At 37.8% G+C, this 13,768-nt stretch overlaps 1 protein-coding gene across 5 annotated transcripts in view; it reads left to right on the top strand.

Annotated features, from left to right (window-relative positions):
• Positions 1 to 1,751: 1,751 nt before the first annotated feature.
• OPRM1 (opioid receptor mu 1) overlaps positions 1,752 to 13,768 on the top strand; it is a 170,563-nt gene continuing 158,546 nt past the window's right edge. For 4 of the 5 annotated variants that reach the window (XM_047769887.1, XM_047769884.1, XM_047769883.1 and 1 more), the window contains exon 1: positions 1,752 to 2,352. In XM_047769887.1, the coding sequence (XP_047625843.1) occupies positions 2,060 to 2,352 (293 nt within the window). In that variant the 5' untranslated portion in view covers positions 1,752 to 2,059. The remainder of the gene's footprint in view (positions 2,353 to 13,768) is intronic. The other variant, XM_047769888.1, reaches the window with a different exon arrangement.

The raw sequence follows: 13,768 nt of genomic DNA, 5'->3' as shown, positions 1-13,768 counted from the left end.
TTCCTACATTTAAAAAGTTTTAAAAGGTAAAAATCTAAGGTTCACAAAATGATTTGACTTCAAGTCCAGGCTTATTATACTGTTCTTATTTGTCTTTCACGTAAAGTAGCTTTGACTTGTTCTGTGCGTATTCTCAAGAGATTGAATAATGGCAAACAGACTTCAGCCCACCATGACTGAATTAATTAGTTTAGAAGACAATATGTAGAAAGGTAGTTGTATTAATCGTTAGGAGATCTTTGTAACATTTGATTGCTGAAATCATACGCTTTAACATAAAAGGATAAAAATAATACTGAACATTGATGAAATCACCTTTGATTAGTAGAGTTTACTGGTGTTATCCGTTTCCTAGACAAATGATAAAAATAATATTGGAATTGGGAATTCCCGTTGTGGCGCAGAGGAAAGGGATCCGACTAGGAATCATGAGGTTGCGGGTTCAATCCCAGGACTTGCTCAGTGGGTTAGGGAGCCAGCGTTGCAGTGAGCTGTGGTGTAGGTCGCAGAGGTGGCTCAGATCCAGCGTTGCTGCGGCTGTGGCGTAGGCTGGCAGCTGTCGCTCCAATTCGACCCCTAGCCTGGGAACTTCCCTATGGCACAGGCGCAGCCCTAAAATGACAAAAGACAAAAATAATAATAACAATAGTGATACTAATAATGGAATTACATGTTCTTTCCAAGCTCCCTATCTCACCTCTTGTCCCTGCTCCCCAAGAATATAACTTTATACAAATAACCAGGGAGATTTAATGATAATTTTTATTGTTAAATGATATATACATAGACAAACATATCCAGGTACAGAAATGAGAATTACTTCAGAGATTAGTGTTAACTTTATCAAAAAAATAAAAAATTAAAAAATAAGACAAAACCTTACTCCTGAAGTGAAAGCATTTGTGGATTTAGAAGTGAAATATCAAATTTTAAAATGTATCAATATTCCTCAACCTTGTGTGAGCCTTTCCAGTTCCAGAAGTCTATAGAGTTTCTCCTGGTTTGTCTACACTAGAAAACATTGAAATAATGCAAATATTGGTTTTTCTTAGTCTTCTACTGAGAAGCACATGTAGGAAATCTGGTGATAAAACCGTAATTAATAATTCCAAAGCTATGAGATTTACACATGGAATGCCGCTCTTATCTATCTTTGACCTTCCTGGATGCCACAGCTCTGATTTCTGCAGCCAGTTCTTGTGTCTTTTCCTCACCAAGATAGAAATCAAATGCAAATAAATCTTCCACTCCAGGAGAAATAAGAGAATATGGAGTATAGATTTCCTCTCTCAAAGTTTGTTTCTCTTTTCTTTTGCAGAGAAGGAATCACTCCGGATTCAAGCAGGTTTGAAGGGTTGGATATTCTCATTTACTCCTAAGAAACACATAATGACCTTTTCGCGGACCGGTGGGTCTGAGGTAAGGAGGGCTCAAGAGGGTTTTGTGTACCCTGCCCCAAATGACTGCTAGGACAGCAGGAATGGAAGGGTGCCGGGGTGGAGAGTTAGGGTTTCATCGGCCAGTGTCTTTCCTGTCATGTTGCCCTGAGAAAAAGGCACTGGAAAAACGGTGATGTCAGCTCCCTTTCTTATGCTTTACAGTCGCCAAAAATTCTGTTTATCTCACTCCCCACCCCTTCCCTCCAACTCCCTTCCTGGTTCTGCTCCCCCCGCACCCCCCCATACAAGTGCGAGTGCTGAGTGCAGAGACCAACTCGTTGGATCGCTTTGCGCAAAATCCACTTCTCTCTCCTCCCTCCTCTCCAGCCTCCGGATCCCGCACAGCCCTCCCTCCCCTCCCCCGAGCGGTGTGGGGTTAGGGATGCGCCTGTGTACTTCTAAGATGGGAGGGAGGGGGCAACAAGCAGAAGATAATGCCAGAAGCTTAGCTCTCCTTCTGCCTGACGCTCCTCTCTGGCTCCGCCTGGGTCGGTTTCTGTAAGAAGTAGCAGGAGCTGTGGCGGGGGCTGGAGGAAGCGGCGGAGGCGCGTGGAACCCGAAAAGCCCGGGTGTTCGCGGTTACCTCACTGCGTGGTCCCAGCCGCCCAGCCGTCAGCACCATGGACAGCAGCGCTGACCCCCGAAACGCCAGCGATTGCACTGATCCCTTCTCGCCCTCTTCAATTTGCTCCACAGTACCTAGCCCCAGCTCCTGGGTCAACTTCTCCCACTTAGAAGGCAACCTGTCCGACCCATGCATTCGGAACCGCACCGAGCTGGGCGGGAGTGACAGCCTGTGCCCTCCGACCGGCAGTCCTTCCATGATCACGGCCGTCACCATCATGGCCCTCTACTCCATCGTGTGCGTGGTGGGTCTCTTCGGAAACTTCCTGGTCATGTATGTGATTGTCAGGTAAGGAAGGCGACGGGGCTCCGAGTGGAGATTTCAGTGGCGGATAGTGGCCTAAAGGGACATCTGGGTCCCCCCAGGCAGAGTTTTTGGCGGGAGGATGAGGGAAAGGAGGTGAACAGGGGAAAATGTGGAGGTGACAGTAGTTAGAGTGGTTGCTGTTTGAGTACAAGACCTACTTTTCTCTGCGTCCCTCCACTGAGAAAGAATCCAAAATCTCAGGAACAGAGAAGTTGCTTAGGTAAAATCTATAAAGCTCTAGGGGAGGGGGAGAACGCTCCTTATCTTACAGCTTGCTTCATCCACAGGAGCTGCAGAAACAGTCATTTGTGAACAGTGGAAGAGAAATTCTAGTTATTCTACCCCCAACTGGGGGAGGGGGATGGAGAGCAGGTTTCCTTCTCAGTTCTTTTCGGAGATGAACGTTGGCAACTTTCCCACCCCTGCTGCTGGTTCCGGTGTATTTTGCTGCACCGCGGCCCCACTCCCCATCCCTGATCAGCCCTTACCTCACTCTTCCATCCTAGAGGCACACTCATAGAGGAAGTTTTCCTGGTGTCTTTCCACCGTAAACAGTGTTGTTTTGCTGTAACAAACATGATAGCTGTGTTGCCTAGTCGAGTGTGCAGTTGGCAGCTGCAAATCTGTTAGGGGAGTCACAAACCGAATCAGGAATGGTTAGGTGGTTCAGAACTGTGGGACATGACTGTTTTTCAATGCCTCCAAAAGTTGAAATGAGTTAGAGGTAACCAAAAGCATCATAATTCTGGATTATAAACTATTACATAGAAAGTTGTAATGATTGCTCCGGAAAAATGAGACAATGCTTTATCCAGTGAAATTATTTTAAGAGTTTGTAACTCCCTTTCTATTCCAGATGCCTCAGGTTTATGTGGCAAAGTGTATGCAAACTCTCGATATTAAGATTCATGTAGATTGTGTTAGTGTTGATGCATATATTCAAATCCTACATGTTAATATTGAATACTGTATTTTTACTTTTGTTAAAATTGATAATTATTTTAACACTGAAAATCACTCCTAACTTAGGGGTTTCTTCCTACTAGGGGTTCTATGTACGTAGTGAACGTGGCATTTTCATATTTGACTGCAATATTGGCTTCATCTATTCGGCAGGAATTGCAATTGCAGTGGAGCTTTCTAATCATTTAATAATGATTTTCTCCTTTATGTTTGCATTACCAAGGTGCAGCAAGTGGCTTGTAATCAATTCTTTCTACATATATGTTTGATTTATCTAATTAATGATCGTTAAGAGTAAAACTAATTTTCATGATCTTTGAATGAGGAATAAGATAAGTAATGTCTCTGAGAAAAGAGCACCATCTATTGAGAAGAAAGCTAACAACAGAAGGAAAAATGCAAGAAAAGAATCAATGAAAGAATTTATTTTAAATAAAATATTTACTTCATGTAATTCAATACAAAGATTCATATCAAAGATATAAACTATCTCATATTGCATTTATCATAATAAAAGTATAATTAAAGGCACATATCATGAAGGGAAAGTATATTTCAAATTCATACAGACATAAGCTTATAGGGCTGGAAGGGAAACTAGAGCTTACCTATGCTAAGGAAGTAAATTTTGGCACAGAAAATATAAATGATTTCTCCAAGGACAGATAATTCATTAGTTCAACACCACTGACTCACTCTTAGACAATATAATTTTCTGTTTATTAAAGTGGCAAATCATGATTTGAGTCAATTCAACTAAAAGAGTGACAGAGTAGGTTTAGGTAGTCATGTAGAAATAATAAATTAATCCAAATATGTGTCTGGAATCCTGGAGAATAAAAGATGGAGAGAAATTTCCAAAGCCTCTAGAAATCCTGCCATCTCAAATACAATATTTTATGCCCTTTTTTTGTTCTCTTGGTATTTTCCTCCTTCATTTTTCTTCCCTCTAGTTTATGCTTTTCTAGAAAGAACGTCAATAGAGCAGCAGTTGGCTGTGAAATAAGCAGATTGGTTTTAGTCTAGTGTTTAAGAGATTACTAATTGGGTGAGTTTGTTTTAAAGGTTTTACCTCTGAACTTCTTATGACTTGGAAAAGGATGATGATATTGTCTTTTACTAAGAACATGATATTATGCTTTACTTTTCTATATTGAAAGTTCTAACGAAATGCAGTACAGTTTGAAAGGTCACCCCAAACACCCACCTGTGGCAAATCCAGTGTCTAATTCCAAGGTCAGGCAATGCTCTGGGAATATGACCGTGAAACAGAAAAATAGTTTTGTGACCAATAAAGTGATGAGAAAGCCTCTGAGGAGTGAAGAAAATATAGTTATTTAGCCAAGAGTTTTTAACTGGACTGTTTCCAGGTGGTGATGTTTTCACAGCAGAATGATCAGTTCAGGCATGTTATTGCCCCTGTTAAAAAGATGAACATAATGCTGCATCTATTAAAACATTAAGGTGAAATGTTTACTTCCTGTTATTATCTAAAATCCAGCAAATACTTTGGAATTACAGTTACAGTTTTCTGACCAGATTGACATAATATTTATTAGAATGTCTTGGCACATTGAGTGAACCATGAGGCTTGGATGACTATGGCAACACAAACAACAAAAATAACTGGTAACACAGATGTCACGAATGATTAAGGATGTTCTGTGTCTTAATTTCATCATCATATCTTCATCAGCAACATAATTAAATAGTATAACTTAAGTAACATTCCTACACAGGGCTGTTCTAAGGAACACAGGGAGGAAAGAGATACTGCCATATGATCTCAAGATTTAAAATCCAGATAATAACAATAGAATATGTTGTAACTATTCATCATCTGAAAGCTATTTGGGGTTTTAAAGGAAAAAAAATTACTTGCAGGGTAACTATGTTATAAAAATTACCACAAAGATTCTGGAAAATGGGGTCATAAGCATATTACAAAATGTGGCAAGCACTTAAAATGGGTTGAGAGTTTATTATTGTCTAGAATGGTTTAAAGATAAAATCAATCAAAGCATGGCCAGCAGGAGTATTTCACTTATTGAAAATATTTGACCAAAGTATAGAAGTAATCCTAACTGTAAAAATTAACATAGTCCCAGACATGTTAATTTTGAGAATTTTCTTTTTCCAAAAAAGATGTGTCCATGTAGTCAGGAACATGGTCTATGTCGACACTGTTCCAAAAAGCAAAGGATTAGAAGTTATAAGATCTCTTTAAACTGCTAAGCCATCCTTTCATAGAAAGTTCCAATGAAGAATGCCACATGATAAGATCTTCTTTTTTAATATTATTTCTTAATTTGATGAGATAAATTCTCATTATGACTAGCTATCAGAGAAGACCATTTAAATAGATGGAAGATGTTAATGTCTTTTATTTCACTAAAAATTATTTCTAATTTTAAAACCTGCCATGTGAGCGTGTATTAATTGTTATCAGATATTTGATTCAGATTTAAAGTACAAAATGACCACTAGAGAGAGCTTCTAGCTTCACTATCACAAGTCGAATTGTAACTGCTATTTCCCATACAGATGCCAATTCTGTCAGGAACACCTCTTATTCATTGTGTCCTGACAACTCTAAATTGCTTCTCATTTCCCCTGTTGTAGGCTCTGTCTCTGTCATTTGCATAGAGTTATCACTGAATTTCTTTGCCTTCTCTCCTTTCACAAGTGAGCTATCTTATACTTTATGAAGTACTACCAACATAAAGGAATGTATAGAAAATAATATAATTCTACACCTTTAAACATTATATATGTAATTAAAATGTTTATACATATATAACTCTAGTAATATATATCATATGTTTTATATTATATAACACATTATTTATATACATAATGCATAAGTATATAATGTATATATTTATATAAATAATTTTATATAATACATAATCAATATACATAAAACATATGATATACGTAAAAAGCTGCCTCTCTTCCCCTCTTATACTCCCTCGCCAGAGACTATCACTGTGGTAAATTAGGTGGTTATTATTCATATGCACATTGTTGAAACTTTGTTTCACATGTGTTTATAATCTTTTAAACATGTTCTTCAAACTGTATATATTATCTATATTTTACGTTAATGTTGATACGTGTAATTTCACTTTTCGCCCAGAGCTACTCTAGTTCCAGCAGATCAGAGAAAGAAACAAGATGCCAAACAAAACAGCATAAAGGCAAACAAACAAAAACACAGGCCATTACCTCTCCTGAATACTTTTAACTTATCTCTAAATATGGGTCTAAAATTATTGCAAAAATTTCTTTGTTTCCCAAACCCACATTTTCCCAGTACTTATCTACAATATTCAGGAAAAAAAAAAATTGTCAGCAATTGCTGCAACAAGTATATCTGTTCATAAATAAATCCCAGGCACAATTTCTCTACTTCTAATAAATAAATAAAAATAATTAGTTTCTGACTACTTCAAAATGTCATCCAAGGAGTTCTCTGTGGCTCAGCAGGTTAAAGATCCAGATGTATCACTGCTGAAGCTCTAGTTACAGCTGTGGCACAGGTTCAGTCTCTGGTCAAGGAACTTCCACATGTCATGGATGCTGCCAAAAAAAAAAAATTGTCATTCAAGATAAATGCTGACAATATTTACTCTGGGGTTTTATATATCTCAGAGGACCCCTTATATATAAAAGCTGAAAATATTATTTCTTCTAGCATTCCACTTTAGTTATGAATTGAAATCAAATTGTTTCAGTCAACAGGAAAAGATAAACTCGTTTCGATAAATAATATAAAACAATATAGCCTTTTAAAATATATTAATGATAACTATGAAGACTAAATGTCATGTGGGATTTTAAAATGTGAGGATTTCATATTTTAACCTCACAAAGTTTAATGTATATTTAACTCAAATAATGATTTAAGACAGTAATCTCCAAACATGTTTTTCAGTGTAGACACTTACTTTAAGAACTTGGAAGCCAATATACAAATTAGATCAAAGAAGTTCTGTTTCTGATTAATCAAGTGTTGAAGCCTAAGAGCACAGTCCACTGTCACCCCCACCCACCCTCCATCGCTATTTTATTTTTTATTTTTTATTTTTATTTTTTGTCTTTTCTTGAGCTGCTCCCATGGCACATGGAGGTTCCCCAGGCTAGGGGTTCAATTGTAGCTGTAGTCACCGGCCTAACACCACAGCCCACAGCAACACCGGATCCTCAACCCACTGAGCAAGTCCAGGGATCGAACCCGCAACCTCATGGTTCCTAGTCGGATTCGTTAACCACTGCCCACAACGGGAACTCCTCCATTGCTGTTCTTAAAGCACCTATATGGAATTTGAAGGGCTCCCTCTGGTGATACTTTAAAACAACGGTTTCCATCTGCTTCAGACCCTTCTTATATCCTACCTTCTGCTCACCTTTGACTTTAGTGATTGGTATGGCAGTCGTTTTCACCCAGATATAACTTGATAACATTGTGCCTTAGCTGCATCTATATCCCTCATCTTCTGCCTTGGATCCTCCCAGACTCCAGCGCCCTCTGCAGGAATCAGCCTGGCACTTACGTGTGAGGAAGTGTGAGGCAGTTGCTACCCCTGGAACAACCCTTGTCTGGGGAAGTGGGAGTCCATGGACAAAAGGTTCCCTCTGCTTCCTTCTCCCCTTAGGGGCACAGTTCTGCATGAGCACAAAGCACATGGGAAGGGCGGAGCCACATTTTGAGCATTTCAAGGATATGCTTGTGTTTCCTCCTTTCCTGTTCCAGTGTTTTCTTCCCCACTTCTGTTCCTTGCAATCAGTTTCCAAAATGAGTCACCTTCATACACGCTCTTGTCTCAAACATTGCAAAACTCATTATTCCTGTTACTTTATAACTGACTACAATGCACTGGCACCATAAAATCTGATTAATAGGTACAGATTTGCAGACTTATTAAGTATAAGTTTTTCTTAACAGTTAGAAATTCTCAAGAAAAATATCTAGGTAGCCTCAATTAGAACTACCAAGATAGTTTACAAACTAAGATTTTCCTTTTTATTTTTTTCCTGCCTTGATTCAGGAGAGGTCTTAGTTCGCTTTTCTTAGTGGATAGGGAGTAGGCAACAGCCATGTAGAGTATTGAGTTTATTTCCTCTTCTTTTTTTTTTTTTTTTTTTTTTTTTGGTCTGTTGTCTTTTTAGGGCCGCACATAGAGAAATCATTCTATTCTAGATATCGGTTTCTGTCTAGGCAGGAATACTGCCAACTACAGGTTGTTTTTCCCTTTAATCACATTTTAGCTTATCAGTTGCCTGTAAGTAGGTGTCCTAAAGTGATTCAAATAGTAACCGTTTGGATTTACTAACAAGTATTAATGTAATTTAAAGTTTGAATAAATTAAACCAACCTGATCCTTTCCCTGTTTTCAAACATGCTACATATTCCTTTTTTCATACTTTTTTCTTTGCTTTTCCTATTTTCTCCCATCACCTCTCAAAACCCTTCCTTCTCCAAGTCCCATTCCTCTTCGTAGCCTCCTCAAAGTACTCTAACAACTAATTTTCCTGGCGTGTAATCCATAATACATGCTACTGTTATAAAAAATCTGTGCATGCTCTCATGGCTTTTCAAAATGTCAGATAATCCTTAAAAACTTGATCTGAAGTTGTAGAACTCTCTGTGCTAGCTAAGAAATTCAACATTTCAAAGTTGAACAACAGAATGGTAAATCTTTAAAATATTGTGTAATTCAGTTTTCACTGAATTACAACTGACCTGAGATTATTCAAATGTAAAACCTACTTCAGACCATTCCCTCAGTTTACAGCTTTGGTCATGTATATTTAGCCTTTATGTCTTGAGTCATGAAAACTGATCTGTACCAGTGGGTTGATATCAGCAAATAATAAATTCAAATAAAACATATATATATATATATATATACACACACATATGCATCTGCACACAAGTCCACAAACATTGGCTATGAAATAGAGTGTTACTCTTATAATTTAAAGGCAGAAAGTAGAATTTTAAAGGGTGAAAAATGAAAAGTTGTTACAGTCAATTCTCATTAACTATGGTAGTTATGTTATATACACTCACGTTGGCGACTGAATTAGACTGAAAAGACTGCAGTTTGGGGGAGGTTCCTATGAGCCTCCAGTCATGACATTTTTTTCAACTAATTAATACATCATGTTCTCTTATGTGTATTTCTGTTTGAAGGCATCTTATTTAACATGTATTGTTGATTCATTAAACTCTGAACTCATAACCAACAGCACTATGACCAACACCTGCAGGAAGCTTATCTGAGAAGCCTACTTTCTTCATTAGGCACCTCCCAGCCGTCTTGTGCTGCGGATGAGACACAATACTTCAGCACTACACCTAGGATCATTTTAAGCTATGAAATCACCAACAAAAATATATATTACTGCACTATAGTCATACAATCACAACCATTGCTGGATACTTATATTCAACAATCTTTGGAATAATTTGTAAGCCACAAAACTCTAGTTTTTCAATAAGAAACTAAACTGCCTACAATGGAATGGCTCCAGCAGTGTGAATTAGCCTTGCCCCTTAACACTGAGAAGAGTGAGAATGCACGAATAAAGTAGGGATGCAGTCTGCAACCCGAAAACCCAAAAACCTATTTTATACCAAGATGTTTTCATGAATCAATGTAAAGTTTGGATTTAAATGACTCCAAGGTAAGACTATCACCCCTAATTTTAACTGTATTTAGATGTACATATAACTCATACCCATCAGATGAAGAGGGGTCACTTCTCAGTCTAGACCAGAGGGTGGTGACAAATGTTTACTATAAAGGGACAGAAAGTAAATATATTAGGCTTTACAACTACATGGTCCCTGTCATAACTATGCCGCTCTGCCCTTCTAGCCCAAAAGTGGCCGTCGATGAAATGTAAATGAAAGGACATGACTATATTCCCACAAAACTTTATGTAGGCACTGAAATTTGAATTTAACCTGCCTCAAAATATTATTTTTCTTTTGATTTTTTTCAACCATTTGTAAACATCTAATTACATCCTTTGATTACTCTAATTGTGAAGATGTGAAAGGCAGGCATGTGAAAGCTTAGCTCCAAAACTATTTCTCATTAGCGATAAAAAAAATATTGATTTTCTCACTAACATTTTTAAATAATGTTCTTAATCTTTTAGTTGACTTTTATGAAAATCCATGCATTTGATTATCAGAAAACTAATTGTGTCATATATTCTTTTGTTAACTCATTTTATAGGAATGAAATGATTCTTTATTCAATGCAAAAAAATTCTAACTTGCATTTTGGTTTACTTGATTATATAAGGCAGGTTATGTCACAATAAGTATTACCAAATTACTTCCTTATGACAGCCTCAGGTTAAAAACAACTAAGCCAATTATTATACACACAGAAAATTAAAATACAAATAAAAGTGCAAAACCATTCTTGGCTGACAGGGGCTGTGAAAAGCAACAGTGAGCCAGATTTGGCCCCAAGCTGTCATTTGCCAAACTCTGGTACAGATGTGCTAAATAAAATGTATATTCTTGCAGTGGTCATAAAAAGAAAATATCTCTTTATTTGGCAAATTCGATTACACATTGTTGTTTACTAGATAGAAACAATGCATTTTGTAAAAATAACCTAGTACTAACTTGCAGCAGTTTTCAACCTGAGAAAAAAAGAGTTTGACACAAATCAGATTTTTATGACCGGAGGACACTGCTTTTCTGAAACCGAGGATGAAGTTGGCTTTAAAGAGTAAACACTCGGGATCCTATATCCATCTCACCCCAGCTGCCCATTTGCAACCCCCGCCTCTCCATCTGATCCAAACAAATCCACAATAGTCATTGCCACTCTTAACCAGTGATTAGGGAGTAAGTGCTTCGAAAATAGCAGTTCTGAAAAATTTCTATTAGATATGCTTTGTGGTTATCTTAAATCAGGGCAATTTTCTAGGCTTTCTCACAGTATTTTCATCTTCAGTCATTTGAAGCTTTCAGGAAAAATTGAAACTGTCATCTGTAAATTCACATTAACTTCTTAGCAAATATAAAAGCTGTCCTCAAAGACACCTGTGCCTGCACACACACCACCACGCACCCAGACGGTGACTGACAGCTCCACTTACCCCAACTTTTTTTAGGCCCATTGACACGCAAAAGCTCATTGCTTGGATTTTTTTTTTTTCTCTTCTTTCTGACTTGCTCATTTAAAAACAAAGACAAACAAACAAACAAAAAACAAAAACAAAAAACCACTTTGCTTTCTTCACCTCTCAAAAATCACTCTGAAAAATGTTATTCCCTGTGTTTTAGAAATTAGACAGTCGAACTGGATAGAAAGGACTAGGGTAAGCCTAGAAGTTCTGTGATATTCGTAATCCCCTGGCTTCTTGCTCATGGTTTCGATCAACAATTTCCTAAAACTCACTGATATCTCCTCCCTGCCTGATTTTAGTTCAGTCCCCGTGTATATACAAATGATTGCTCCTTTGATCACTTGTGCTCAGAGAAAACTTTCTAGCATGTACAGGAATTCTTTAGATCAGCCAGATAGACACCAGGTACAAGTTTGCAAGAAGAGCCAAAGTAGGGAGAGTTTTTAACTGGATAATAAATAATCCAGCTGAAGAATGCTATAGTTCCCAAAAGCTCTTAGATTAGATTTGGGTCTAAATCCTATCAAGGAACCAGACAGAGTAAGATGAATAAAAAAGTTTGATTTTGCTTCCAATTAATTCACGGAACATCAGAGCTGTTGTATAAATCGTTGCAATGCACGTAGACACAGAAAAGGAGAAGAGCTCCCAGATCTTCCATTCCAGTGCTTCTCAATCTTGGGTGCACATTAGAATCACCTTGAAAGTCTTTTAAAGAGGGAAAAAAGAGCCATTCCCTGGAGGTTCAGTGGGTTAAGGATCTGGTAGTTGTCACTGCTGTGACTCAGGCTGCTGTGGTGGCATGGTTTGATCCCTGGGCGGAGTGTATGTCATGGGCACAGCAAAAAGGAAGGAAGGAAGCAGAGCGGGGGGTGGGGGAGAGAAAGGAAAGAGAGGAGGAAAGAAAGAAAGAGAGAAAGGAGGGAGGGAGGGAGGAGCAGAACCCACTTCTACCTAAGTGTAATTAAATTAGAATCTCATATTGTACATTATAGCATTCTGAAATACAGCTTCTCCTTTGGGGATCACAATTTCTGCAGAGGCAAAGCAAGGCATTGCATGTGTGTCACTGTCACCATTCTTTGATTAGGTCCAATGCACTGGATCATTCTAATATCATTACATGATAATGTAAAGAGAATTCTAAGGACAAATAACTGCAATGGACTTCGCTCCCTTTTGACATCTTTCTATTACTATGCAATAAATTTAGTAGAAACTAAAGACACAAACTAATTATTCTTTTTTGGAAAAAGTACTTCTTTTAACTAAAATATGTCACATGTAGACTGGTGTTGTAGTCAAAACGTCTAAAGCAGAATCTACATCCAAATGCTGACTGCATGTGATGAAACTCCTTTTTACTCAGCAGAGTAGTTTACTTGAATGAGAAGAAATAACGTATAATAACGGTGTCCTCTGAACACTAGCTTTGGAAATTTGGGCATTTAAAGTACCCTCCCTGTGAAAAGCCCTGGCTTTTGTTATGAGTCTGACTCACTAATCACAGCAAAATTGGCCCCAAAGACCGAGTTCTTCATGGAGGATGTCTTAATGACAGACCAGTGAATCTGCGTGAATGAATGTCTTTTCCTAACACCTTCGTAATGGATTTTTCCAGGACTTGCAAGGTAATGCCTGTCCTTTTAAAATCAGAGTAGTAAATTCTGTAAATAAAGCAAGCACGAAGTGGAAAATAACATCCTTGAGGCTTGCCGTGTCCCTGAGAACTGAAAGTATAGTATTCTAGATATAGAACCCGTGGGGAATGAAGAGATCAATGAGAGAAAATGCCTTCTTTGCTTCCAAGCATTTTTTCACTGAAACACTGAGTCCAGTGCCAGTGAAAGGTTGAGCATTTTGTGGGGGAGTATTAAATGTTAATTGAAAAATGCTGCTGGCAGTATAACCTGAACATCAGAACCTCATTGTGCCTGCCAAGAAGAACAAAGGAAATTATTACCAACATTATAATTTCATACTTACTCAACCCCCATCAGCTCTGAAGAGGAAATCGCATGGGTTGAATGAAATTACATATGAGCGTGCTTCTGATGATGTGATCCAAGGCCACTAAAATACAAGGTCCTCTTTAAAGCAGACATTTAGATCCTTCAAACAGTATTTCCTTCTGATGAGAAAAGGAAGCTTATTTAACTTCTTTGCAAAACAAGCAAAGCATACATTTAAAGAATAAAGGGAATACCATAAAATTGTAGAGAACCTTATTTTTTCATTACATTGAACAATTTGATTCTTATAAAATTTTTGT

Source organism: Phacochoerus africanus, chromosome 2, assembly GCF_016906955.1.
Source record: "Phacochoerus africanus isolate WHEZ1 chromosome 2, ROS_Pafr_v1, whole genome shotgun sequence".
Lineage (NCBI taxonomy): Eukaryota > Metazoa > Chordata > Mammalia > Artiodactyla > Suidae > Phacochoerus > Phacochoerus africanus.
Note: the sequence above shows the minus strand (reverse complement) of the source record. Positions and strands in the feature narration are given on the sequence as shown.